Genomic DNA, 26,601 nt, shown 5'->3' with positions numbered 1-26,601 from the left:
TCACAAACCACACTTTGGAGCCTCTGATCTATCATATTCAGTACTGGGAAAGCAACGTAGTTGATGAAAATATAGACGTTCAATCTATTTGAGAACATAATTATGTATTATTTTACAATGTTCAGTCTGAAAAACAAAAAAGGCTTGCCTAAACTGGTAGTCTATTTCTGTCTTCTCCTTTACCACATTGGCCAGTGGTAATTCATGAGCTAAAGTCACACAGCCACATATGGCTTTACGAAACTGAAAATCAAAATGTGTCAAATACAATAATGCAAGAAGCTTATCAAAATGAAAATAAAATAAATAACAAAACCAGCAATAGCAACATCCGGTTCCCTTCATAAATAGCCAACACATTCTTCCCAGCAAGGGCTCCTCATGAGCAAAGCCCTCCAGTAGGAACAGAGGAATGTTTGGAGTGATGAAACCAGTACTGAGGTTGTTGAGATGTAGGGCATCAAGATGGAAAACAGTACAGGGTTCCTACACCTTTAATAGTTGTGCAGAAGAAGGAATTTCTATACTAGTAAAGGTGTAATAGCCCCATTTTCTTCTAAAAGTTTTGCACCCTGAGGAGATGATTGGCAGGTAGGGGAGAATTGGTGACAGTTGAACAGGAATGATGGCCTGACCTCAGTATAAGGCAGCTTCCTATGCCCATTGTGACATGTTTGCGAAGCACTTAAAGGATATAGATAGAAATGTATAAAATGATCAGCAGTGGGATGAAATGGCAAAGAAATGCAAAAATGTACTGTCTAAGTAACAATTCAATTAACTCTTAAACAGCGATAATTTTGCTGTTCCTATTTTGCATATATTTATACTTTAGTAGAATTGTTGCAGAATGTCATTTTTGCATTTCTTTGCCATTTCATTCTCTTGTTGACAATTAGGTATCAACTGAGGATAACAAGTCACACATCTCAAGATGACCAGAGCAATTGACATGATAATGCCAAACATCCTCACTATCACTGTACTGGTTTACTGGGGAGTTTAGAACAATGAAATAGGCTGGGAGAAACCTAGAGCACAAGTGGCAAATAACTGGATCCAAATTGGATTGGAAATAGAGGAGAGCTCATTACCGATGTCAGAGAGAGGAAGCAATACTTCTTTTCTCCACTGCATCCTTGGACAAGTATCCTGCAAAGCTCTTCTGACTGATAAGGGACCAATTCCTGCAGAATCATACTGAAAGAGTGCTTATCAATGGATCTTTCTTAAACTGGGGGGAGGTAACGAGCAAGGTACCTCAGGGCTCAGTCCTGGGCCCAATGCTCTTCAAGATTTCTATTAATGACTTGAAGGAGGAGGTGCAGGGAATGCTTATCAAATTTGCACATGATCCAAAATTGGGAGGGATAGCTAATACCTTGGAAGACAGAAACAAAATTCAAAGGGGACCTTGACAGGCTGGAGCATTGGGCTGAAGACAACAGAATGAAATTTAACACGGATAATTGCAAAGTTCTACACCTAGGAAAAGGAAAACAAATGCACAGTTATCAGATGGGCAATACTTGGCTCAGCAATACTACATGCGAGAAGGATCTGGGGATTGTTGTTGATCACAAGCTGAATATGAGCCAGCAGTATGGCGTGGCTGCAAAAAAGGCAAATGCTAATTTAGGCTGCATTAACAGAACTATAGTTTCCAAATTCCGTGAAGTATTGGTTCTCCTCTATTCAGCACTGGTTGGGCCTCATCTTGAATACTGCATCCAGTTTGGATACCACAATTTAAGAAGGATGTAGACAAACTGGAACAGGTTCAGAGGAGGGCAACAAGGATGATCAGAGGACTGGAAACAAAGCCCTATGAGGAGAGACGGAAAGAACTGGGCATGATTAGCCTTGAGAAGAGAAGACTGAGGGGACAAGATAGCATTCTTCAAGTACTTGAAAGGTTGTTTCACAGAGGAGGGCCAGGAGCTCTTCTTGATTGTCCCAGAGTAGAGGACCCAGAATAACGCCCTTGAGGTTGGTCCAGAAGCTGCAGCTGGTGCAAAATGCGGTGGCGAGACTGCTCACTGGGGCACAGTATTGCCAACATGTTACCCCGCTGCTGAAAGAATTGCACCTGCTGCCGACTTCCGGGAAGGGTGACTTCGCTTGTGCCTGCTTTTGAGACGGGCTCCCGCCTCAAAAGAAGCTTATTCAGATATAAATCAGTCAGAACATTTTTTTTTTGACTGATGAAATTTCTCCCGGGCAGGGAGAAATGTAGAGATCAACCTCAAAAGCCTGTTTTTGTTGGGAGGACTGGATTTCATTAATTTATGAGAAAAGGTCCAGCCAGCAACGCCGGACGGACTTCCGAACAAGCTCTATCTGATTAATGCGATACGTTTATCTTTTCTTCAAAGAGAAAACGGACTAACAGGCAAGCACCCTTCTTTCTATTATTTTTTTTACTTGGTTTAAATTGTTGCAGCAAAAAGAGATTTGTCAAATGAATCAGCTTTAAAGAACTTCTGGGTGAGCTATAACTCTTCTCTGTTATTCACGAAATTAACAGCTTATCTCTGTTTCTATTGCAAAAAGCTGTCCTGGAAGTGCATTCTAAAGATATAAACAGAAGAGGAGTTTCTATTCCGAGGAACATTATATTGTCTGGGACTATTCTCTTTTTGGTCTATTTTATTTTGACGAATCTGCTTCTTCACGACGCCACTAACTGTTTTGATGCTGGGAACTAAATTTGTTTTGTATTCTTGAACATAGAGAGATAAGGCAGGCTGCTCTGTTTATACTGTGATGTCATCAAGCCTGGAATATTAACCCAATTGTTGCTGAAATAAGAAGTGGTTCTTCTTTATTTTTGTTTTGTTTTGTTTTCGTGGTTTTAAAAATGGCAATCAAGAAAGTGGCTGAGAATCTGGAAGTAATTATGTTTCAGAAAATAATGGATGAGATTGAGATAACGAAACAAACCCTGCGACAGGGCAGTAAGGAGCTGAAAATTGAACTGAGCAAAATGACGCAGGAGCTTAAAGAAATAGGGGATCCTGTGAGAAAGGAGAATGAGATCAGAGATGAGAAAAGAAAAAATAAAGGGAAGATACAAGCCCTGGAGATTGGAACAAATGTGGAATTGGAAAAAGATCTGGAGTTTATGGATATTAGAAATAAAATCTACTGTTTGGAATTTAACGTTATCTCTGAAGAAATTAATGAAGATATTAGAGATAAAGTTATCAATGGCTTGGATAATCTTCTGGACTGGAATGACGTGATGGAGCTTGATATAGAGAAAATCTATGGAATTAACTGCAGCCATGTGACAATGGAAAAACTCTCAAGAGATGAGCCAGTGCATTTTGTAAAAAAGAAGAACAGAGATATGACTTTACAACAATATTTCAGCAACTTATTCAGAATTGATGGCAAGAAAATATTTGGGATAGAGGAAATTCCCATCAGACTCTTATTATATGACTATGGTTATGACAGCAAGATTATTATGGAATACTGATAATGGAAGATTGGACACTGAAATTACTGGACTTAACAGGACTATTGAAGATGGAAGATGGAATTAATATGGATAATGGAATAATGGCTATTGAAATTATTGGACCTAACAGATTTTGATGAGATGGATTAATCGATATGTTTATTTGGACTATGGTTATGACAATAAGATTATTATTATTATTAACGAGATGGATTAATCGACATGTTTATTAGGAGAAAAATTGATAGATATATTTCTTAAAGAATTGAAACCTCTCTTTGACTTTTTGTGGAAAGAATAAAGTAATGTTTATGAGATTTGATGATTAATTAACCATCTACCTGTGTGTTTCTGCAAGACCTGCTCCCTGCATTTCTGGCTGATTTCCACCTGGCCTGGAAGGGCAGGGCCCTGTCTCTCTCCAGCTACAAAAGCAGCAACTGCTGAAGGGGCCAGAGACCATCTACCTGTGTGTTTCTGCAAGACCTGCTCCCTGCATTTCTGGCTAATTTCCACCTGGCCTGGAGGGGTGGGGCCCTGTCTCTCTCCAGCTACAAAAGCAGCAACTGCTGAAGGGGCCAGAGACCATCTACCTGTGTGTTTCTGCAAGACCTGCTCCCTGCATTTCTGGCTAATTTCCACCTGGCCTGGAGGGGTGGGGCCCTGTCTCTCTCCAGCTACAAAAGCAGCAACTGCTGAAGGGGGCCAGAGACCATCTACCTGTGTGAGTTTCTGCAAGATCTGCTCCCTGCATTTCTGGCTGATTTCCACCTGGCCTGGAGGGGTGGGGCCCTGTCTCTCTCCAGCTACAAAAGCAGCAACTGCTGAAGGGGCCAGAGACCATCTACCTGTGTGAGTTTCTGCAAGACCTGCTCCCTGCATTTCTGGCTAATTTCTACCTGGCCTGGAGGAGTGGGGCCCTGTCTCTCTCCAGCTACAAAAGCAGCAACTGCTGAAGGGGCCAGAGACCATCTACCTGTGTGAGTTTCTGCAAGACCTGCTCCCTGCATTTCTGGCTAATTTCCACCTGGCCTGGAGGGGTGGGGCCCTGTTCCTCTCCAGCTACAAAAGCAGCAACTGCTGAAGGGGCCAGAGACCATCTACCTGTGTGAGTTTCTGCAAGACCTGCTCCCTGCATTTCTGGCTAATTTCCACCTGGCCTGGAGGGGTGGGGCCCTGTCTCTCTCCAGCTACAAAAACAGCAACTGCTGAAGGGGCCAGAGACCATCTACCTGTGTGAGTTTCTGCAAGACCTGCTCCCTGCATTTCTGGCTAATTTCCACCTGGCCTGGAAGGGTGGGGCCCTGTCTCTCTCCAGCTACAAAAGCAGCAACTGCTGAAGGGGCCAGAGACCGTGTGTGTGTGTGTATGTGCGCGTGAACCTGCTGCTCGGGATGTCTATAGACTACTGGGGTTAGTTGTTTTTGGGGTCAAGATTTAATTTTGGAGATTCATTTTTGCTGTTATTTGGACTACAGCATATTTTTGTTAGACACTGTTGTGAAGTGTGTGGGGATTGCTTAATTGTATATTTATTGAGATGTTTTCATTAGTTTGTTGTTTATTATTATTGTTTGGCTACTTATATACTGTGTATATTTATATTTCTTTGTTGTATTATTTCTCTGTTGTACACCGCCCAGAGAGCTATGCTAGTCGGGCGGTATAGAAATTTAACAAAAAAAATAAAAAAAATAAAAAAATTAAGATAACTACTGGAGGAAAGTGATTTTATAATATAATTTAAGAGACAGGATTGTTATATATTGTAGACCTATAACTGATTTGATCTGCGACAAATGGGAAGTCAACATTTTATTTTTTTGTTTAATTATTTTTGTTTTGTTTTGTTTTTTGTCTTTGAATGTTTTATGATTTTGTTTTGTATGTTTTATGAAAATGTGAATAAAAATTATTGTAAAAAAAAAGAAAAAAAAGAATTGCACCTGCTGCCCATTTGCTACCGGGCCAAGTTCAAGGTTCTAATTCTGTTGTACAAAGCCCTATACAGCTTGGGACCAGGATACCTGAAAGACAGTCTTACCCCTTAAATACCCATTTGATCACTGCTCTCTGCAGGTGAGGGCCTCCCGCAGATACCATCTTATCAGGAGGTCTGTTCCACACAACATACGAAACAGACCTTTAGTGTGGCAGCACCTACCCTGTGGAATTCCCTCCCCTTAAATATTAGACAGGTGCCATCTCTGTTATCTTTTGGGCACCTATTGAAGACCTTCCTCTTTCAAAAAACCTTTTAAGTTGAGACCTTATCCCAGTCTGCTTCTGTGTTGGAATTCCTTTTTAATATGTTTTTAAACTTTTTCTTTTTAAACAATATGTTTTTTAACCTTTTTTTAAGGATGTCTTCAAAGCTTTAAAAAAAAAGTTTTTAAAGTTGTTTTGTTTTAATGTATTTTAAAGTCTGTTTTTATGATGTTTTAAAGTGTTTTTAGTGCTTTTTTTGCCACCCTGGGCTCCTACTGGGAGGAAGGGCGGGATACAACAACAACAACAACAACAACAACAACAACAACAACAACAACAACAACAACAACAACAACAACAACAACAACAACAACAACAACAACAACAACAACAACAACAACAACAACAACAACAACAACAACAACAACAACAACAACAACAACAACAACAACAACAACAACAACAACAACAACAACAACAACAACAACAACAACAACAACAACAACAACAACAACAACAACAACAACAACAACAACAACAACAACAACAACAACAACAACAACAACAACAACAACAACAACAACAACAACAACAACAACAACAACAACAACAACAACAACAACAACAACAACAACAACAACAACAACAACAACAACAACAACAACAACAACAACAACAACAACAACAACAACAACAACAACAACAACAACAACAACAACAACAACAACAACAACAACAACAACAACAACAACAACAACAACAACAACAACAACAACAACAACAACAACAACAACAACAACAACAACGGGCTCAAGTTACAGGAAGCCAGATTTTAAATGAACATCAAGAAAAATGTCCTATTAGAGCGGTATGACAATGGAACCAATGGCCTAGGTAGGTGGTGGTCTCTCCAACCCTGGAGGCACTCAAAATTAGCTAGACAGCCACCTGTCAGGTATGCTTTAATTTGGATTCCTGAATTGAGCAGTGGGTTGGACTCGATGGCCCTATAGGCCCTTTCCAACCCATCAGAGGGCTGTTGTGACATGATTGCTAAGCTCTTTGAGAGAGAGAAAAAAGGTTTACACACACCTTAACCTTGATGCCAGGGCACTGTCTACTCTGGTTTTGTGGGTTGTGTTTCAATGGTTGCATCCAGAAGATAGGAGCAGGGGGCTTGGAGAGTCTGGCCTACCTAGGGAGAAGGATCTGTCCATTTTGGGTCTCTCAGATTTTCATTTTTTAAGTCTTCACTTTTCGGTAGCAATTTAAAATTTTTTAAAAAATCCTCATGAAAATTCGTCAGCATTTTGGTGAGAATTTATCATAATGAACACATTTTGTCTGCAGTTTTGTCTAATGTACATGTTTGCAAGCAATTTCTCCCAATATAATGTGTTTCTCCTGATATAATGCATGTTAATTTCACTAATATATTCATTTTTATACACATTTTCACCTGATATATGCATTTTTGCAAATGTCATTTTGTTGGAGGATTGCATCAGAAAATTTTGATAAGTGTGAATTTTGAAGGATGGCTGTGTTTCAGTTCTCATATTGTTTCAGAAAGTGCAAAACTGATAATGTACACTAAATCAAATTTCTGTCCCATCCCTAGGCCTACTACCACTTGTGAATTTGACTTTTGCCCTTCATGGCTTGCAAGCTTTATTACAGCCTTCACCGAAACGAGTGTCTTCCAGATGTTTTGGACTACAGTTCCCATCAGCCCTAGGCATTTCAAAACATCTGGAGGTCATCAGGTTGGCAAAGCCTGCCTTATTGCGCCTTTCAAGGAAATGTGCAGGAAATTACAAATGTTCCTTAGGCAGAAGGAGTGGCAGTCATGTGCTGCACTTACATAACTTTAGATTCTAGAACAGCCTTTCCCAACCAGTGTGCCTCCAGATGTCGTTGGACCACAATTCCCATCTTTCCTGACCATTGGCAATGCTGGCTGAGGCTGCTGGGAGTTGTGGTCCAACAACATCTGGAGGCACACTAGTTGGGAAAGGCTGTTCTAGAAGGAGTGGTCTTACAGGGCCCCTCTTTAGGTGTAATGTATATGACTTCACCTATTTCAAAAATGTAGTAAGCCAAAGCAGTTGCCTTTGGGGACCCTCCTCTTCATTCTGCTGAGTGGGGCCACAGACTTCTGCCCCAAAGTCCTGCACTGATGGCACCACAGGGGTGTGTGTGTAAGCTACTTCGAAGAAAACACTTGTAAGACCACTCCTGTTATAAGGCAGTTTTATTTATCTATCTTCCAAACTTGCTGCAGCCTTTTAATTTTTTTATAGCCTTTTCTTGCCTTGTTGTCTGTAATCTTGTTTTGATGGATGTTATTTTTACTGCATTTTCATTTTGGATTTTTTTTTAATGTTTATTGTATGCCGCCTTGGCTTCCATTGGATAAAGGGTGGTTTAGAAATAAATCCCAACTATTTTACATCCTGCTCAGAGCAGATTACAGCAGTTTTTCTAAAGTTTGATAGCTTTCTCCCTTAGGGACAATCTAAGCAGATAAAATGGCTTGGTGGATAAAAGAGACTAAGTGGGTTTTTTTTAACAAAATGACCCTATAAACATGAAACCTATAAATAAAACAAAACGAAAACGGTTGAACCCATACCACACCATTACTGAGCAGTACAAAGGGCTGTAACTCAGTGGAAGAGCATCTGCTTTGCATGCTGGCTCTATTTCCCTCATCTCCAATAGGGCTAGAAAAGACCTGATCAAACCATGGAGAGCTGCTGCCGGTCAGTGCAGATGATACTGAGTTTTTTGTTATGTGCCTTCAAGTCGATTACAGCTTATGGTGACCCTATGAATCAGTGACCTCCAGTAGCATCTGTCATGAACCACCCTGTTCAGATCTTGTACGTTCAGGTCTGTGGCTTCCTTGATGGAATCAATCCATCTCTTGTTTGGCCTTCCTCTTTTTCTACTCCCTTCTGTTTTTCCCAGCATTATTTTTTTTTTTAGTTAATCATGTGTTCTCATGATGTGTCCAAAGTATGATAACCTCAGTTTCATCATTTTAGCTTCTAGTGATAGTTCTGGTTTAATCTGTTCTGACACCCAGTTATTTGTCTTTTTCACAGTCCATGGTATGCACAAAGTTCTCCTCCAACACCACATTTCAAATGAGTTGATTTTTCTCTTATCTGCTTTTTTCACTCTCCAACTTTCACATCCATACATAGAGATTGGGAATACCATGGTCTGAATGATCCTGACTTTAGTGTTCAGTGATCCATCTTTGCATTTGAGGACCTTTTCTAGTTAGTTGACCTTTTCTAGTTAGTTCTCTCATAGGTGCCCTCCCCAGTCCTAGCCTTCTTCTGATTTCTTGACTATTGTCTCCATTTGGGTTAATGACTGCGCTGAGGTATCCTCGACAAGTTCAATGTCCTGAGTTAGATGGACTCAATATATGGCAGCTTCCTATGCTCAGTGGTTTTGCATGCAGAATGTCCGAGGCTCAGTTCCCACCATGGTCAAGTAGGACTGAGAACCTCTCCTGCCTGAAAACCTTGAGAGGTGAGCCTTTGCCAGTCACTATGAGCGAGATACACCAATATTGGCCTAGTTCAATACAAGGCGGGGTAGGTGAGGGAGTGGGAGATAACTACCCATCAGCTACCTGTTAAATGCCTCTTTGTCAATATAGGCATTTATACATAACACTAATGCCCTATTCTAATTCTTAGATAAACTTTTTTGCTTACTTTTTTAAAAATTAAAAATAATCCCCCCCTTGCACATTTCAGAAAAGGCACTTTCAAAGAAAGCAAAGGGGTGGGGACACCTCTCCACACACCCAAGGTATCTCGTGATCGCGAGGGCGAGCCCCCGGGGGCACGAGGAGGGAAGCCAGCCGGGTTGGAAGCAATGAGCGTCTTTCTGCTGCAGGAGCCGCCGCCGCCGCCGCCTGCAACAGGCGCAGCCACAACGGCTTCGCTCCCAGAGTCAAAGCGGAGCTGGGTTTAAAAGCCGCTGGATCCCTCCACTGACTCCTCTGCTCTGCCCTGCCCCAGGATCTCGCAGCCCCTTGCGTGGGGTGGAGGCGGCCCCAGCCATGTTCAACCAGCAGCAGTACCAGCAGCAACTGTTGCAGCTCCAGCACCTTCTCCAACACCAGCCGCCGCCGCCGCCGCATCAGGCAAGCCGGTAAGCCCCTCTAGGCGAGGCCGGGGATGGCGGGCCTGACTCTTAGGGGGAAGGCATCTCCTTCACACGCACCCTTAACCTTTTCAGTATGCCCCCTCTGTGCCTTTTCTCTCTCTCTCTCTCTCTCTGCAATCTATTGTGTACCAGTTGCTGGCGTGACTGCAGCGAGTTTGGAGCTGTTCTGGGAGCATGTCTTGCTTGGGTTGGTTGCATTTCAAATTTTGGTCATTTTTAACGTATATCGAATCCAAGAGTCTTGTGATCCTTTAAAGGCTTAGGCTGCAATCCTGAGCACGGTTACCAATCCTGAGCATTGCATCCAATGGGGCTTCCTCCCAGGTACATGGGTTGAAGTTTGCAGCTTAACAAATTTACTATGGCATAGCTTTTCGTGGGCTTCATCAGGTGCACAAAGTGTATATCTTTAGGATTGGTACCGGATCTCACAACTTCTGCTGTCATATATACTGAGATCTGAGAACGTGCACATTTATTAATCTGTGTGGGCTAGCTGTATTATGAAAGGGGAGGGGAATGGATATAGAGTATTTGAATGTGAAAATACATTTAGGGATTTTTTTCCCCACATGAAGGAAGAGATCTTTTGAAGTCAAGGTTCCTGTGAAGTAAGTCCACTACTGCTTCAGCTCTCTCTCTCCCCCAACTGCCCCTGCCCCCCAGTTGGAAGCAGTTTGTTCTTTACACCTCATAAAAATTACACTCCCCTCTCCCATAGACTGAGAAGAGTTGCTGACATATTTTAATTGAAAGAGCTAATCAAGTGGGAATTGCTCCTGTGCAAGTTTATTTTTTTTAAAAAACCCACACAATTTGTGTGTATGTGAGTCTAGTTCATTTCAAGGGACCGCCAGGACTTGGCTCTTTTTTCTGCCAAAATAAGAGTGACAAGATGTCTCGTGTAGAGTATGATGGTAAAAGAAACTAGAAGCATCAAAGTCCATCAGAGGGTTTGTATTAGAAAGAGGCTTTCTAGGAAGATGGGCTGTGTACGGACCTTCCTCCCTAAACCTGTGTTGCATGCAGCAGCCTATTTAAACCACTAAAAATACAAAACTACTGCGCAGCACAGATAGAGCTGGACTGGGATCTCCTGGTAAATCCCTGGGTGACTTGCAGTGGATTAGTACAGGTTTTTGACTCCCAATTGTTCAATATTTGGCAACCATAAAAACATGCCTCCATGCTGAACTGAAGAGAACTTTGGGTTAACCCAGGGATGGACTTGTGTGTAGAAGGACTTGTGAGTTCAGTTCTGTAACTGAAAACAAATTCCTTGGCTCAGATAATGTTCAGAAGCACCCTTTGCTTTTATTCCAACCGGATGCCTTTTGCACCTGGCTCTGTTTGGTAGATCTTTAGGAATCTATTTAAAAAACAAAATAGATCTGGCAGGCCAGAAGTCTGCCCACCTGTGCCTCATGGCATCCAAAGGAATTCTTCAGCTACTGCCAGGCACCTGAGTGGTTTTGGGATGCATTTCTCCAATAGTAGTGTGTGCCTCCATGCTCTTTGATAACATCAGAAATGCCTTCTGAAGTAGCAAATGATGTGCTATGGGGCTCCTCTTGTTTCAAGGAGGAAAAAAATAAGTAAAGAAAAATTAAACAAAACCCACTGAGTGTGTGCAAGCCCCTGGGCCCCCATAATGGGTCCTCTGGATCCAGTTTCCATATAATCAAATAAAATTATCCCAAACCTGCATAAACTTGACACTGAAAACCTATTTAAAGCAATAACTTCAATGGTGCTTCCCAAAACCGCTCAGGTGCCTGGCACTAGTTGATGAGTGGTGCTCGCTCTGTTGATCCTCCAGGGCAGGTTGTGAAAGAGCTCTTATTTATTTATTTATTTTATTCGATTTATATACCGCCCACAGCCCGAAGGCTCTCAGGGCGGTGCACACATATAATATCAAGAAGGCACTCCTAAATGGTCTTGACCTTATCTTAATTGGTTGTGGTGTGTCAGCCCTTCTCTTCTTCACCCCTGTCCTTCCCATATCTCTTCAAAACTGGATTGTACCTAGGAGTTAGCAACTAGAAGTCCCTGGGCCAGATCTTGCCCACTGAGGGATGATGTGAGCTGGCCCTCCTGTCGCTAGCTTAGAGATGGAAGAGGTATGGAGGAAATTAGGAGGTGCTCACAGACAGTTTTACTGGGTGGGTGGCGTTGAGGCTCCAGCCCATCTTTTGCCAACCTGCTGCCTTCCAGATGTTTTGGACCACAACTGCCATCAGCTCCTGCCGGTGTAGCTGTGCTCCCAACAGCCACAACACCATAAGTCATGCTTGCTGGGGCTGATGGGCTCTGTAGCCCAACACACCTGGAGGACACCAGGTTGCTGAAGGCAGCTCTAGCCCCTTTCTCCCAATTAGGATAGTGGTTTACAAACTTTTTTCCCCCCACGGACCACTTGAAAATTGCTGAGTTTCTTGGTGGACCACTTAGTGTTTTTTCTGCCTGTTGTAGCAGTTGTAATGCACAGTGTTCGGTACTGTATGCTTTTTAATTGTATTTTTATTACTTCATTTGTTTCTGATATATTTTCTTTTATTGTGCTACAGTCTGAATTCAAGTTGCAATACAGTGCTAATCCTATTCAGAGTAGACCCATTGAAGCTAGTGCACATGACTAACTTAGGTTCATTAATTTCATTTTTTTAAAATAATTTTTATTCAAATTTTTCAAAAGACAAACAAAACAAAGTCAAAAAACATAACAATACAACAAAAAAATAAAAATAAAATAGTTGACTTCCGATTTGTCGCAGATCAGCTATGAGTATATAATATACATCAAACCTGTCCCTTAATACAGGATCACTTTTCTCCATAGGCTATCTTAGTTAATCGTCAAATCCCAATATCATCATTTTATTTTGATCTTTCAACAAAAAGTCTAAGAGAGGCTTTCATTCCTTAAGAAATGTGTCTGTCGATTTTTCTCTAAGTAGACATGTCAATTTATCCATCTCTACTAAGTCCATTAATTTCAATAGCCATTCTTCCATTGTTGGTGTTGATTCCATTTTCCACTTTTGTGCATATAATAATCTTGCTGCCGTAATCATATATAATATTATTCTTCCATATTTCTTTTCTATTTGTTTATCCATAAAACCCAATAAAAAAAATTCTGGTTTTGACTGAATATTTATCTTTAGAATTTTTTGCATCATCCTACCTATCTGTGCCCAAAATGATTTTGCCTTTCTACACAGCCACCACATATGATAAAATGATCCTTCTTGTTAGGTTCATTAATTTCAAAGGGTTTACTCTGAGTAGAACTTAATTCAATGCAACCCGTTAGAAGAAGCAATAAAAATCTGAATATTTGATGTAGTGGATGTGTCGTCTTCAACTACAAGTCCACAGACATGCTGTGGACCACCTGAATGAAGCTTGTGGACCACTGGTCTTCCACAGATCATAGCCTGGGAACTCCTACTCTAGGAAACCTAATTGCTGATTCTTGTGGGTGGGGCTCTTGCTTTTCACTTTCATCTGTTTCCCAACACACTTTTTGTATTGCATTTCTAGGGAGGGACTATAAATCACTGGCAGAGTATGTGGTTTACTTGTAGAAGGTCTTGCATTCAATCCCTGGCATCTCCAGTCAGCAAGTGATGCGAAAGGCCCTCTGCCAGGAGATTCTGGAGAGCCACTGCCAGTCAGAGCAGACAGTACTGGGTTTGATGGACAAATTGTTCAGCCCGACAGATGGCAGCTTCCTGGCACGTCCCCTGCATTTGGGTTCCAGTGTTCCTCCAAGGAAGACTTTGATTCACATGAATCACTGGTCAGTCCACTTGTCAGGGAACCCTCAGCACCTCTTTCTGCACATTCCTGGCCTTCTTTTGCTCTGCAGCTGCGTAGGTACATGCGACTGCAGAATCGGCTATGAGCCCTCACAAGGATTGCACACAGCTCTCCTGGGGTTCGGTGAGGGAAGAGTGGAGCATCTGGAAGGGAAGACCCGGCCAGCCTTCTTAAGCCTTCAGATGTCTTTGGTCCTTTGCTTAGACCAGTGGCTCCCAAACTCCCCCCCGACCACATGATAATTGCTGAGGGTCTTGTCGGACCACTTAAGATTTTTCTGCCTGCTATAGCAATTGTGCTGTGTTAGGTATGGATTTTTAATTGCATTTTTAGGGTTTCTTTTGTTTCTGACATTGTATTTGATTGTATTACAATTTGCATTCCAAACAAATCAAGTTGTAATGCAATCAAATACAGTATAAGAAATAAAAGAAGCGATGAAAATACTATTAAAAATAAATATGAATATTTAATGTGGACATGTCATGGACCACCAGAATGAAGCTTGTGGACCGCTGGTGGTTCACGGACCGCAGGTTGGGAACCTCTGGCCTAGACCACTGTTTGTCAACCGTGGGTCCCCAGTTATTGATGGACTACCACTGCCATCATCCCTGACCATTGAGCACGCTGTCTGGGGATGATGGGAGTTGTAGTCCAACAGCATCTAGGGACCCAAGGTTGAAGAACAGTGGCTTAGACAACATTTTTCATAGCTCAGCCACTAGAGTCCACTGAGAGCTGTCCAGGGTTCTGATTTGCCTTGCCTCTTCTTATTGCTTCTACTTCCCAATTTACTAAGCTACAGGATATTTCCTATATTCCCGCTTGCAAGCTGAGCTTTCACACACTACTTTTTTCCATTCAAAAGGGTACCCTGGGTTGCTGTTTAAAAAAACTTGTGGGAGGCAGAGGAGCTAAGACTATTCTTGGATTTTTCTTCAGCGCCCCATTAGGAGAGTTTGAGTTATTCCCCCCATGGTTACCAGTTGGATAATTTGGGAAATCCCAACCAGGGCCCAGTGTTGAGAAGTGGCGTGAGCAATGGTTTATTGTCACCCTCAGCAACCCTGACCATTGGCCATTCTGGATGGGGCTGATGGGAGTTGGAGTCCAGCAACATCTGGAGGACTAAGGGTGCTCACCCCTACATTTTACAAAGAGAAAAGAATGTAATACATGAATTAACCATTCCAGAGGGTTTTTTCCCTTACTGGCTGTGTGCTGGGCCCATAACCTGAAGTCTGAATCCGTCCCCCAGTGAGTGGTGATGGATCAGACAAGAGACTTGATTGGAGCTACAAATTAGGCTAGGGTCTGAAGGCACATAAGTGCCTGGATGGGAGACCACATACGTAAGCCGCCTTGGGTTTCAATCATGAAAAGAAAGGCAGGGTATAAATGTAATAAATAAATAAATAAAATTAGCGTTTACTAGAAGTAAAGCGTATTTACATTGTAGAGCAAAGAGCTCTCAGCTGCGAGCGCGGCTGCAGTCAACATGAGGCATGGAAGGAAGTGAAGGAATGAGGAAGCAGAGAGGTATGGCTAGAGAGGCAGGAAGGAAGCAGAGCGGTTTCCTCAGTATCCCCTCTCATCTCAACAAGGTATAGGTTAACCCTTTGGGTTCAGGCTTTCAGTGACTCACAACTCTCTGAATACCCACACCAAGTGATGTGTGGAAGGTGGCTACTGGGGTGAGGGTCTTAACTGTGGTGGCCTGCAGAGCCCCCGGAGAGGCTTATCTGGTGGTTATTCATACTGTAAGCTGTCCAGAGACCTTTGTAATCAGATGGCATATAAATATAGTAAACAAATAATTGATCGTTAAAAGGAGGAGTGCTGGCCTACTTCAAGAGCATAAGAAGAGTCCTGCTGTCATACTTCTCTCAGTGTCCTTGATTCAGACCAGGAGTGGGAGGCATCGGGAGGGGGAGGAGAGACTATGCAGCAGAGCTCACTTGATGAAGCCCCCTCCCCACTGGCCCTGAATGCACCCTTCCCAGGCTGTGGAAGTTGAAGGGGGCTTAGGGGCCCAGGCTGGTATAATAGAGCAGAAGAGGTCAGATGAGGGGGTGCGCCTAGCGATGTCTCCCTGGAAGAGGCAGCACGTCAAGAGAAGGGAGGCAACTCCCCCCCTGCCCACTGGAGAGGGCCAGGAATTCCCAAAGGGAGAAAGATTCTTACGAGTAAGCGAGCTTTCTCAACTTCTCTTAAAAGTTTGGTGGGTAGGCGAGGGACCTTGTTGGAACAACATTGCAGTTCCTATGCAGCCTTGGAATTCTTGGTAATGATCCTAGACAAGTGGACCCTGGTCCTTGCTCCTAGACTGGACTCATTCCTGCTAACCCTTCGCCTTGTAAGAGCTCCTGAACTGCATCTGGCTCTTCTCTGAGTCTGTACTATTAATCTGCTTTAAATATAGCATAACTTCCTTACTCATGAGTAAGTGCACCTGCTGTTGTGTTTTTGGTGGGAGCTAGGACACCTGCTTTGGATCAGGCCAAAGATCCCTCCTGCCTAGCATCCAGTCCTCACAGTGGCCAACCGGATGTCTCCAGGAAGCCAGCAAGCAGGACTTGAGCACAACTGCGCTCTCTTCACTTGCAATTCCTGGGAACTGCTTTTAAGAGTATGTTGGTAGCAGGGCTGGCCCCAGGCATGCCGGGGCCCTTGGGCACCAGCCTGCCCCGGGCCCCGGCACTCCCCTTCTGTGATTCGCAGCAGGATTGGTACCGCGGATTGCAGGGCAGGAGCTCCCAAGCTGTGTGCACATTGCTGCCATCAACCAAGATAGCGGCAGAGGCTTCAGCCCCTTAGGGAAACCTCGGCCGCCATCTTGATTGATGTCAACCCTGTGCGCACAGCCGCAAAAAACAGCAGAGAGTAAAGTAGGTGAAGCGGGGGAATGGCGGACGGCTCGGAAGCTCCTCTCCTGCGATCCACGGCAGCAATCCTGCCGTGGATTGCGGAAGGGGAGCGCAAGCCCCAGGGGCCCCTGTAGCCCCAGAGGCCCTCTGCCAGAGCCCCACCTGGCTGCCCTTTAGAGCCAGCCCTGCTTGGTAGCCCAGCTGCCTTAAAATCCCTGTGTGTATAGGGTAGCAGCTGTGGTTGTGATTTGGTGTGAAGAAATGGGCCTCTGCACATACTTATCATTTTGTGTTCTCAGGCCCATTGATTTTCAACGCAGGTTTGCCAGAGTGCTGAGGTACTGGCAGCCGACTCGGCTGCCTGCATTTTATTTATTATTTATTTTGCAGCTGGAAGCTATCGAAGCAGTGTACAATAAGACAAAACGTAATGAAAAAAACAAAAGATACAAACTCTTCAAATGTTAAGGCCGTTTCTACAATTCTAAAATTGATATTGTATAAACTGACTGGGCCATACTTAAGGGAAAGCCATCTTAAACCATCTGGGTCCCAGGCTATGGTCTGAAGGCACATGAGGCCACCACCTTGCTGAAGCTAAGCAGGTCTGGGTCTGGTCAGTGCCTGGATGGGAGACCGCCTGGGAACCACAATATGTTGCCTTGGGTCCCAGGGTGAAAGAAAGGAGGGGTATAAATGTAAAAACCAAAAATGTCTTCGGTAGTAGCCAGCTACTGCTTGCAAGCAACTTCTCTCTGTCCCGGGTCAAATGTTTCCTTGTCTGCTGATCCTTCTTTTTCCCCCTCTCCCCTGCTTCTCCCTAGGGGTGTGACGCCATCCCAGCAGCAGCAGCAGCAGCAGATGCTGAACCTGCGGGCTACCAGTCAAGCGTCGCTCCTCAACGCCAGACCCATGCTGCAGCGGGCCCTGCTCATCCAGCAGATGCAAGGTAGCGCTCACCCTTTACATGTGCACACTCTCTCCTCTTCTTCCATTGGCTTGGGACGGAAATCCTGTAACCTCGATGTGGAAGAGGCTGAGCGATGCCCACTGGGACGCTTGGGAACTTGTCACCCTGGAGAGTCTGTCTTTATATGAAATACTAGCAGATAATTGCCAGCGCTGCCTGAGAATCCTTAGAAACCGAGAAAATGCTGCGATTTATAAATGGGTAATGTTGTTTGTTAGTTTCTCGGGCTGTGCACGCCCCTCACCCTGACTTGTGGTGCTGACCTGGGGAATGCTAGAATTGGATCTGACCTCAAATCCATTCAGGAACAGGACTAATGGGGGGATTCAGTCCTGCCATCACGTTCCCTGTGGGGGACACCATGCCAAAGCAGACTCCTACAGCCAGCAGGATTGCGTCCTGGGGGGGGGGCTCCTGCACGACTCCTGCATGTGCTCAGCTGCTGTGCCAGGCCTGCTTGCCCTCCCCTGTCTGCTGTCCTCCTTTCCCCACGTTGTTGCCCCCAATGTGTAGTGGACCAGCACAGTTCAGGGGTCAGTTTTCCCCACCACTGGTGACAAGGTCATCTCTTCCCATGCCATGACTGCTGCTTATCCAGCTGCTGTCACTGCTGCCAGCATTACATTATGGGAAGCAGCGGCCTGAGCCATAACCTCTTCACTTGCTGCCACCCCTGAAACCGGCTCCTGCACCAGCCATCGCCATGCAAGCCATAAACGATAGTGAAAGACCAAGAAATCCCTGCTGATGGGATCAGTAGCCGGTTCTTCTCTCCACCCCAATCCTGGGGATAAGTCTTCTCTTCACACCTTGGAACCTCTATGGTCTCAGTCACCCCCTTTTCAGTGTTGCTGGGCCTGCGGGTTACAAGTTGTCGAAGCGTATCTCTGCAGCCAGCAGGATTGCACCCTCTGCTCACCAGATGTTTGAAAGCCCTCTTGCAAACTGCCCCCCACTGCTCTTTGCTGAGGCTGCCTGCCTCTCCTTTGTCCCTTCCAATGCCGCATCCCTTGACAGCCGTGGATTGTGCCAGGCATCCCGACCTGGGATAATTCAAGATTGTCTCGACCTGACTTGGTTGAAGCCTGGGTGCCCCCCCCAATTGGCCCAGTTTGGTTTGGGGTTCAGGCTTTGGCCAAATCCAGTGCACAGCCCTATTCATTTCCTGCCACATTTGGTTAAAAACAGCACAGTTTTGAAAGGTTCAGTCCTCCATCTTGCTCTTGCTCTTCTTGCTCTTATTACTACTGTTATTAATAAATTTATTTATATACCGCATTTTCCACAAATACACATGTGCTCAAAGCAGTTCACACAAATAGTCCAAATGCTGTAACACAACAAAAAGTATAATCACTACATTGAGAAAAAAATATACATCAAAGTATAAATGAGCATAAAGCTCGACAACAAAGCCAAAGCAAAGATACTGAAAAACTAACCTCCAAGCTGATACAAAAATCTTGATTCAAAATGGTGTCCATATATAGACCAAAGTGTCTTCTTCAGTTTCAGGAACTATAACCCCAAACTGGGCAATGATATCTTCAAAGGCATCCAAACCATTAGAGTTTGGAACAGTTTGGTTGACCATCTTGATTCAAAATGGCATCCAGTGATTTCTAAACATAGACCAAAACCCACTCCTCCATCTTGGGAACCGTCACACCAAATTCAGTGATGATATCCTCAACGGCGTCCAAACTGCTGCAGTTTGGTTTGGTCTGCCATCTCGATTCAAAATGATGTCTAGTTTCCGAACATAGATGGCAACTAGCTCCTCCATCTCAGGAACTGTTGTGATAGGTTTGGTGATGATGTTTGGGGCCAACCGTGCCCATCTTTTCTGATGATGTCAGGTGCAGGAAAGTTCAAGGCAGGAAGATTCTTGTTTTGCAGCTGCGGCTTGAATTGTTTTTGAACTTTTGCTGCACGGTAACAGAAAAGGTGCTGGATTAGGGTGGGCTCCCAATTCTTGTTTTGCAGTTGCAGCTTGAAGTTTCAGTCACTTGATGACATATGCCAGGTGACTGACAGGTGGGTGGATTCAGTTCTGGATCCAGCCCTCCATCCAGAGGTATTTTTCTCACCCCTTCTCTAACCGTGGCCCCACATTGGCTCTTGCAGTTTACATCTCCCCCAAAATCTGAAGCTGCAGATTTGTACATCTAAAATGATAAAACAATAAATTAAAATAGGATCAGCTGTACATAAAGGACCCAATCAAGTCAACTTCTAAATGCTTCATATAGGTGTAGCCATTGTGATGCCCTCCCAGTTATTGCTGAGCTCCAGCTCCCACCATCCCTGACCTGGCCATGCTGGCTGGGGCTAAATAAAGCGAAGGTCCAATAACTTCTGGAGGGCACTTTTGTTAGCTGCCCTTCTTCTACAGAACAGGTACATTTTTACTTGAGAAGAAGGAAAAAAAGAGATAATGCCATTTGGGATTCTCAAGGGAGGGAATTGTGTTAATCTAGGTGCCAGTACAGGAAAAGCCCTGCAGCAGAGCATTACTGGTAAAGTCTGTGAAGGGCTTGGTGAATGTTCCTTTTCAGATCCTCTGAAGACATACAGTCAATTAAAAATCAATTGAGGATGTTTGAGGAAAGCCACATAGTTACCACTGTCTGTGGGTGAGATTGCCTGGGGCAGCCTTTCCCAACCAGTGTGCCTCCAGATGTTGTTGGGCCACAACTCCCATCAGCCTCAGCCAGCATTGCCAATGGTCAGCAAAGATGGGAATTGTGGTCCAACAACATCTGGAGGCACACTGGTTGGGAAAGGCTGGCCTGGAGTATGCCAACTCTTAGATTACATGGGTACATGCATTTTCTGTTTCATATGTACAAAAGTATGTTCTTTCCCACTGAACTATATTACCCTCATATCTTGTGCGGATCTGGTGGTTAGAATGTCTCTGACAAATATCCTATTTAAATTTCAGTGTTTTGTGCATTTTACAAATATATATGTCTGTGTGTGTGCGTGCTCTTATAGACTTTTTGTTTTCTAAACAACAGCTCTTCTCATTATGGGGGTGACTGTTCAGGTGTTACGCAATTGATAATCATGTTACCTCTTTAATAAAGAATGGTCTGAGCATTCACCGTCCTTTAAAATTTCCTGGTCACTTGCAAGGTTCAGGTTACATTTGAGAATACTTGATGCTCAGATACTTTGGTACCTGAGAAACGTCAGAGTGAATAATTCAACAGGTGTTGTAACCTGTGGTTTCAGCAGTGGAAACTAGTAAGTTGTGTGTGTAATTTTTTCCCCTTTCTGTATCTAAAATGGAGGTATACTTTCTAAAGAGCTAACCAGGCCTCTGAGCCAACAGTCCATACTCTCAGCTGGATCTAAGAGGGTGTTACCGCGTTTTCCAACTTGCCTAGTTGCTTTCCTGGCCTTAACAGTGCCTTGGTTCACATGTAACTCTAAGCCAAACTATGGCCTAATTTCCTGTGTGCAGCCATGCAAGAGGTGATGGGTGAGCACACCACCCTGGGGCCATAGTTTAACATTACGTGAAGACCAGGCCGTTGTGGATAGGATGCCTGTTAATTCTGCAGTTCTAATTTCCCACACCATGGGTTGCTTAAGTGCTCTCAGAAGCTTTGGACAGTAGTAGCTGTGTGACCGTAGACTTCCTTGGTTCCATTTAGTTGGCGAAAGGGTGAGCTGCTGGGTCCACTTGTGCAGAGGGAGATTAGCATCTTTGCACCAGGGCAAGGATATACTTGCAGCTTGTTTGTACACATATTTACTCAGATTTAAGAGCCGCTAAGTGTGCATAGTCAGCATCCTAAGACTGCGTTTCCATCTACTTACTTTAAGAGAGACTATAGGAAGCCCACAGGCATGACATGAGCGCACCAGTGCTCTACTAGTCATGCTTTCCACCTGGTATCCAGAGACGTATACCTCTAATTCTGGAGGAACTGCATAGCTATCGCGGCTAGTAGCCATTGATAGCCTTATCCTCCTCTTTGAATTTGTCTACTCACCTTTTAAGCGGCTCCAATTGACAGCCATCTTGTGGCATCTCAACCAAGGCCCTATCTGCAATGTACAGTTAAAGCAGTATCATGCCACTTTAAACTCTCAGCCCTCTTTACAAACTAAAGTGGTATGATATTGCTTTAATTGTATAGTGTGGATGGGGCCTATGTGCTGCGTGGAGAAAGTATTTGCCTCTTTTGAACTCCAATCATTAAGCTTGGCAGTTGCTAACTTTTTTGAGCCTGTGGGTTCATTGGGAATTTTGACAGGAAGCTGTGGGCATCCCCTGGTTACTTTTCTTCGCCCCCCCCCCAAAGATAGATAGAAAGAGAAAAATCACACTTTCCTTTCTCATGCGACTGGTTAAGGACTCTGAGAGTTGTTAGGAGACCCCTTATTCACATAGAGGAGGGCCGGGATCTCTTCTTGGTCGTCCCAGAGTGCAGGATACGGAATAATGGGCTCAAGTTGCAGGAAGCCAGATTTCGACTGGACATCAGGAAAAACATCCTAACTGTTAGAGCCATACGGCAATGGAACCGATTACCTAGAGAGGTAGTGGGCTTTCTGACACTGGAGGCATTCAAGAGGCAGCTGGACAGCCATCTGTCGGGAATGCTTTGATTTGGATTCCTGCATTGAGCAGTTGGTTGGACTCGATGGCCTTGTAGGCCCCTTCCAATTCTACTAATGATTCTATTCCCCCTCACAGAACAACAATTTCCAGAGTGGTTTAACCATCAATCCCTCTTCCCAGGAAACTCTGGGAGCGGTAGCTCTGTGAGGTGAACGGCGTTCTCCTAACCACTCTCGGCACTCTTCACAAACTACAGTTCCCCCAGGATTCATTGGGGGGAGGCATCACTGTTCAAAGTGGTGTCACGCTACTTTAGAGGTATAGTGTAGATGGGCCCTAAGCAGTTGCTCTTTCACTGGGTGATGGATGGGGCCAGGTTGCTTCCCCCCACTGCCTTGAACCTTTGCCATGATGTTCTTCTTGGGATACAAGAGGTGCAGCCTCCCGGTGGCCCTTGCTGCCCTGTCCAGTGGCAGAGGCCAGAGCTGGTTTCCCTTTGCTGCCATTGGAGCTTTTCACCATAAACTACAGCTCCCATAGACCAGGGATTCCAGGATGGAATCGGAGCACATGAGGAGAGAAGGAAGCACACAAGCCCATTGGCTGCGGCAATTTGATTTGATCCCCTTTGCCTCGGCTTGGCCTTTATATGGTATCTCTCTCACTCTCTCCCCCCCCCCCCGGCCGCCCTTTGTCCCCTTCGTAGGTAACTTGAGAGGCTTCAACATGGCGGCCGCCCCTGTGCTTCAGCAGTTCTTTCCTCAGGCAACGAGGCACTCCCTTTTGGGTCCCCCTCCTGTTGGGGTCTCCTTAAAACCAACTCGCCTGGCTTTCCCAGGCCTCCCGTTTCAGCGGCAAAATCGGACCTTTCGCAAGGTGAGTGTGTGTTTGTTTATTATGATTAGATTTCCACCCTGCCCTTCCAAAGGAGGCCAAGGGTGGCAAACACCAAAACGTTCCAACAATGCAATTAAAAATGAAACTAAAATCGCATACCCTCACAGCTAATAATTTAGAGGCTGCAAAATGCCTGGGTGAACAGGAATGTTTTTAAGTTCCTCCTGTAAGTTGATAAAGATGAAGGAGACAAGTGCACCTCACCAGAGAGAGCATCCCCTTGCGGCCCGTTGTTCAGTTGTAAGTTTTGCCTCAGTCTGGCTGCTATTTCTCCTCTGCAGTTTTATTGATTTGGGAGTGGAATCCAGTTGGTACCCTTATGCTCAGGGAGGGCTTTTGATCCAGAAAAGGCCTCCGCTAATGCAGGCGTCCCCCCTTCAGACTACTGCTCCTATCAGCCCCAGCCAGTATGGCCAATGGTTGGGAATAATGGGTCTTGTAGTCCAACAGCATCTGAAGGGCACCATATTGGGGGAAGGTTGCATTAACAGAAGAGGAGGACAGGCCGTTGTAGATGATTTCTCTCTTAATCCCTGCAGCAACCACCCACTCAGATCTGTTCTAGAGCGCTGGAGAATCCTCCACATATTAAAACCATCCATTAAAAAAAAAAAAGGCTTTGGTAAATCAGTTTTTCGTCTGATCTAAAAGATTAGCTATGTATTTTTTGTGGGTTTTTTTTACCCAACCTTCATCGGAAGGTCCCAGGGCAGGTCACAACAATATAGTAAAAATCAGTTAAAGAGGGTGTGTGGGGAGTGCATTCTACAACCAGGGGACCACAACAGAGAAGGCTCTGCATGTTGTAACGACCCAGCTAATCTGCAAAGATGGGGGTACCTGGATCAGGCCTTCATGCATGCTGACCTTTGGGCTCCAATCCCCTAACAGGCTGGTTAGACAGAAGGCAGATTGGGATCTACTGGTAGATCTCTGGATGATTTGCAGTACATCGGAACCTCTCTTATACTGAGTCAGACCATTGGGCCATCTAAGTCCGTATTGCCTGGCAGTAACTTTCCAAGGTTTCAGACGGGGAGCTTTCTCAGCCATACCTGGAGCTGCCAGGGATTGAACCTTGGACCGTCTGCGTGCAAAGCGGGTGCTCTTCCGCTGAGCCACAGTAGCTTTCCCAGAAGCAAGGGCTTCTGACTCCCCATTGTATAATCATCATGACGTTATTCTCCCAATAGCAACGTTATTCTCCCACCGCCTAAATAAGGCTGCTGAAATGAAGACAGTTCATCAGGGGTGAACTCTTGCAGAAATGGACTGAGCTCAGTACAGCTCTGGTACCGAGCGCAGATTCCCATGCTCAGACCTTCCTCAGTGGCACCCTTTAATTCTAAATGTATGCTTTTTTTTGTACCCGACTCTGGTCATAGCTCCAGTGAGCTTGACTCTACGGATGGGAAGGGGCCACAGCTCAGTGGTAGAGTGTCTGCTTTTCATGCAGGAGGGTGGCTTGGAGCCAGTGTGGTGTAGTGGTTAAGGTGTTGGACTACAACCTGGGAGACCAGGGTATGAATCCCCACCCAGCCATGAAGCTCACTGGGTGACCTTGGGCCAGTCACTGCCTCTCAGCCTCAGAGGAAGGCAATGGTAAACCTCCTCTGAATACCTCTTACCATGAAAACCCTATTCATAGGGTCGCCATAAGTCGGATCGACTTGAAGGCAGTACATTTTATGTGTCCAGGTAGGACCAGGAGAGACTCCTCTCTGTAACCCTGGAGACCTGTTTCCACCCAGTGTCGGCAGTACTGACCTAAGTGGTCTACTTGTTGGAATCTATATAAGGCAGCTCCCTCTGTCCCTGTCTTTGGCTTGCTCTCTTCTTGAACCTTTGCGCTTTTGGCTGCAGGACTTCCCGAGGACTCCTGAGAGGAAGCGGGAGACGCATTCTGCATCTTCGTCCTCTCAGGTCCAAGGAGCAGATGAGACCGTGTCTATCGTTAAAGAGGGATCCAAGCAGCCGGATTCTCCACCTCCAGGTAGGAGAACACTTGAGCTTGCTTTTTCCTCTCCATCAACGCAGAAGGGGAAAATCCTGACTGAAGTCTGGATGCTGTCTGAGCCACAGATGCTTTGGCTTGCTTGTGTGGTTTTTTTTTTTTTTTAAGCAGAGGAGGAGGAGATCAGTCCTGTTGGATGGGACCAAAGCATCCTTTTTCCAACAGTGGCCAGCTGGATGCCTCTGGGAAGCCCACAAACAAGGCACGAGAGCAATAGCCCTCCCCCACTGTTGTTCCTCATCAACTGGCATTCAGTTGCCTCCGATCCTGGAGACGGCATCAGCAGTGGTACCACTGACAGCCTTGTCCTCCTCCTCTGAATTTATCTCATCCCCTTCTAAAGCTGTTCAAGTTGGTGGCCCTCACATCTTCTAGTAGCAAATCCCATCCTTTAACCAACATACTGTGTGAAGAAGGGCTTCCTGTAGTCTGTCCTGAATCTCTTTCCTTTCAGCCTTCATTGGATGACACCCTGCTTCTAGGCCTGAGCTTCCACAGGAACAAACTTGACAGACTTGTATACCAAAAGGAAACACATAAAAACCGAAGAAGCATCCAAAGATGTAGAACGAAAAGGAGACACATCTATGAGACATATTTCTCTTTTTTGTTCTGAGCCTTTTATGTTGGCCTTTTAGACACCACCACCATCCTCTTCCTCCTTTTCTCTAATCTCTTCCATATTGATCACCCCACCCCCTAAACCCCATTCTCCTCTTTCAGTGGAGAAGGGCTTCCTTGAATGATTATGCCTCTCGCTCTCTCCGTAGTCGGGGCTGTTCACTTTTCAGTGGTCTCTTCCAGTAGGTGGAGATCCCTGTTAGAGTCCTGGCTTCTGTGCTGCAGATAGGCCCCCAACAACTCTGGGAGAGCACCGCCTTCTCTTCCATCTCTGGATTAACCACTCTGGCTGTGAATTTCCCTTGGAGAGCTCAAGAGTCGGCAACCTTGGCTGGTTGTGCCGATAATGGAAGCAAAAAAATAAATATTAGACAGGTGCCATCTGTTATCGTTTTGGCGCCTATTGAAGACCTTCCTCTTTCAACAAGCCTTTTTAGCTGAGACATTATCCTAGTCTGCATCTGCGTTGGAATTGCTTTTTAATATGTTTTTAAACCTTTTTTTAAAAAAATGTTTTTAAAGGTGTTTTGTTTTAATGTATTTTGAAGTCTGTTTTTATGAGGTTTTAAAATGTTTTTAGTGCTTTTGTTTGCTGCCCTGGGCTCCTGCTGGGAGGATGGGCAGGATATGAATCAAATAATAAAACAAATAAATAAATAAAAAGGAGAGGGCAGGCTGAAGTCTGTAATGTGCTGCCTCCGGCATTACTGCTGCTTCTAGGAGAAAGCCTGGAATGTGAGAGTTCTACACTTGAGCACTTGGGATTCTGGCCGGGCATGCTTGCAAACGCAGTCTTTAAGAGAGGGGTGTGTGCCTCAGTGGTAGAGCACCTATGTCTCTGAATACCAGTTGGTGGGAATTGCAGGTGGGGAGAGTTGCTGTTGCATTTGGGCCCTGCTTGTGGGCTTCCCACAATGGGCATTGGCTTGGCGTCTGTGACAACAGGATGCTGGG

The 26,601-nt window shown here is 44.8% G+C and overlaps 1 protein-coding gene across 1 annotated transcript in view; it reads left to right on the top strand.

Moving 5' to 3' along the window:
• The first annotated feature begins 9,518 nt into the window (after nucleotides 1–9,518).
• Nucleotides 9,519–26,601, top strand: part of CIZ1 (CDKN1A interacting zinc finger protein 1) — a 46,457-nt gene continuing 29,374 nt past the window's right edge. Inside the window, exons 1-4 of the mRNA XM_061603668.1 lie at nucleotides 9,519–9,853; nucleotides 17,391–17,515; nucleotides 22,822–22,991; nucleotides 24,876–25,005. Of these exons, the coding sequence (XP_061459652.1) occupies nucleotides 9,762–9,853; nucleotides 17,391–17,515; nucleotides 22,822–22,991; nucleotides 24,876–25,005 (517 nt within the window). The 5' untranslated portion in view covers nucleotides 9,519–9,761. The remainder of the gene's footprint in view (nucleotides 9,854–17,390; nucleotides 17,516–22,821; nucleotides 22,992–24,875; nucleotides 25,006–26,601) is intronic.

Source organism: Rhineura floridana, chromosome 20 (assembly GCF_030035675.1).
Source record: "Rhineura floridana isolate rRhiFlo1 chromosome 20, rRhiFlo1.hap2, whole genome shotgun sequence".
NCBI lineage: Eukaryota > Metazoa > Chordata > Lepidosauria > Squamata > Rhineuridae > Rhineura > Rhineura floridana.
Note: the sequence above shows the minus strand (reverse complement) of the source record. Positions and strands in the feature narration are given on the sequence as shown.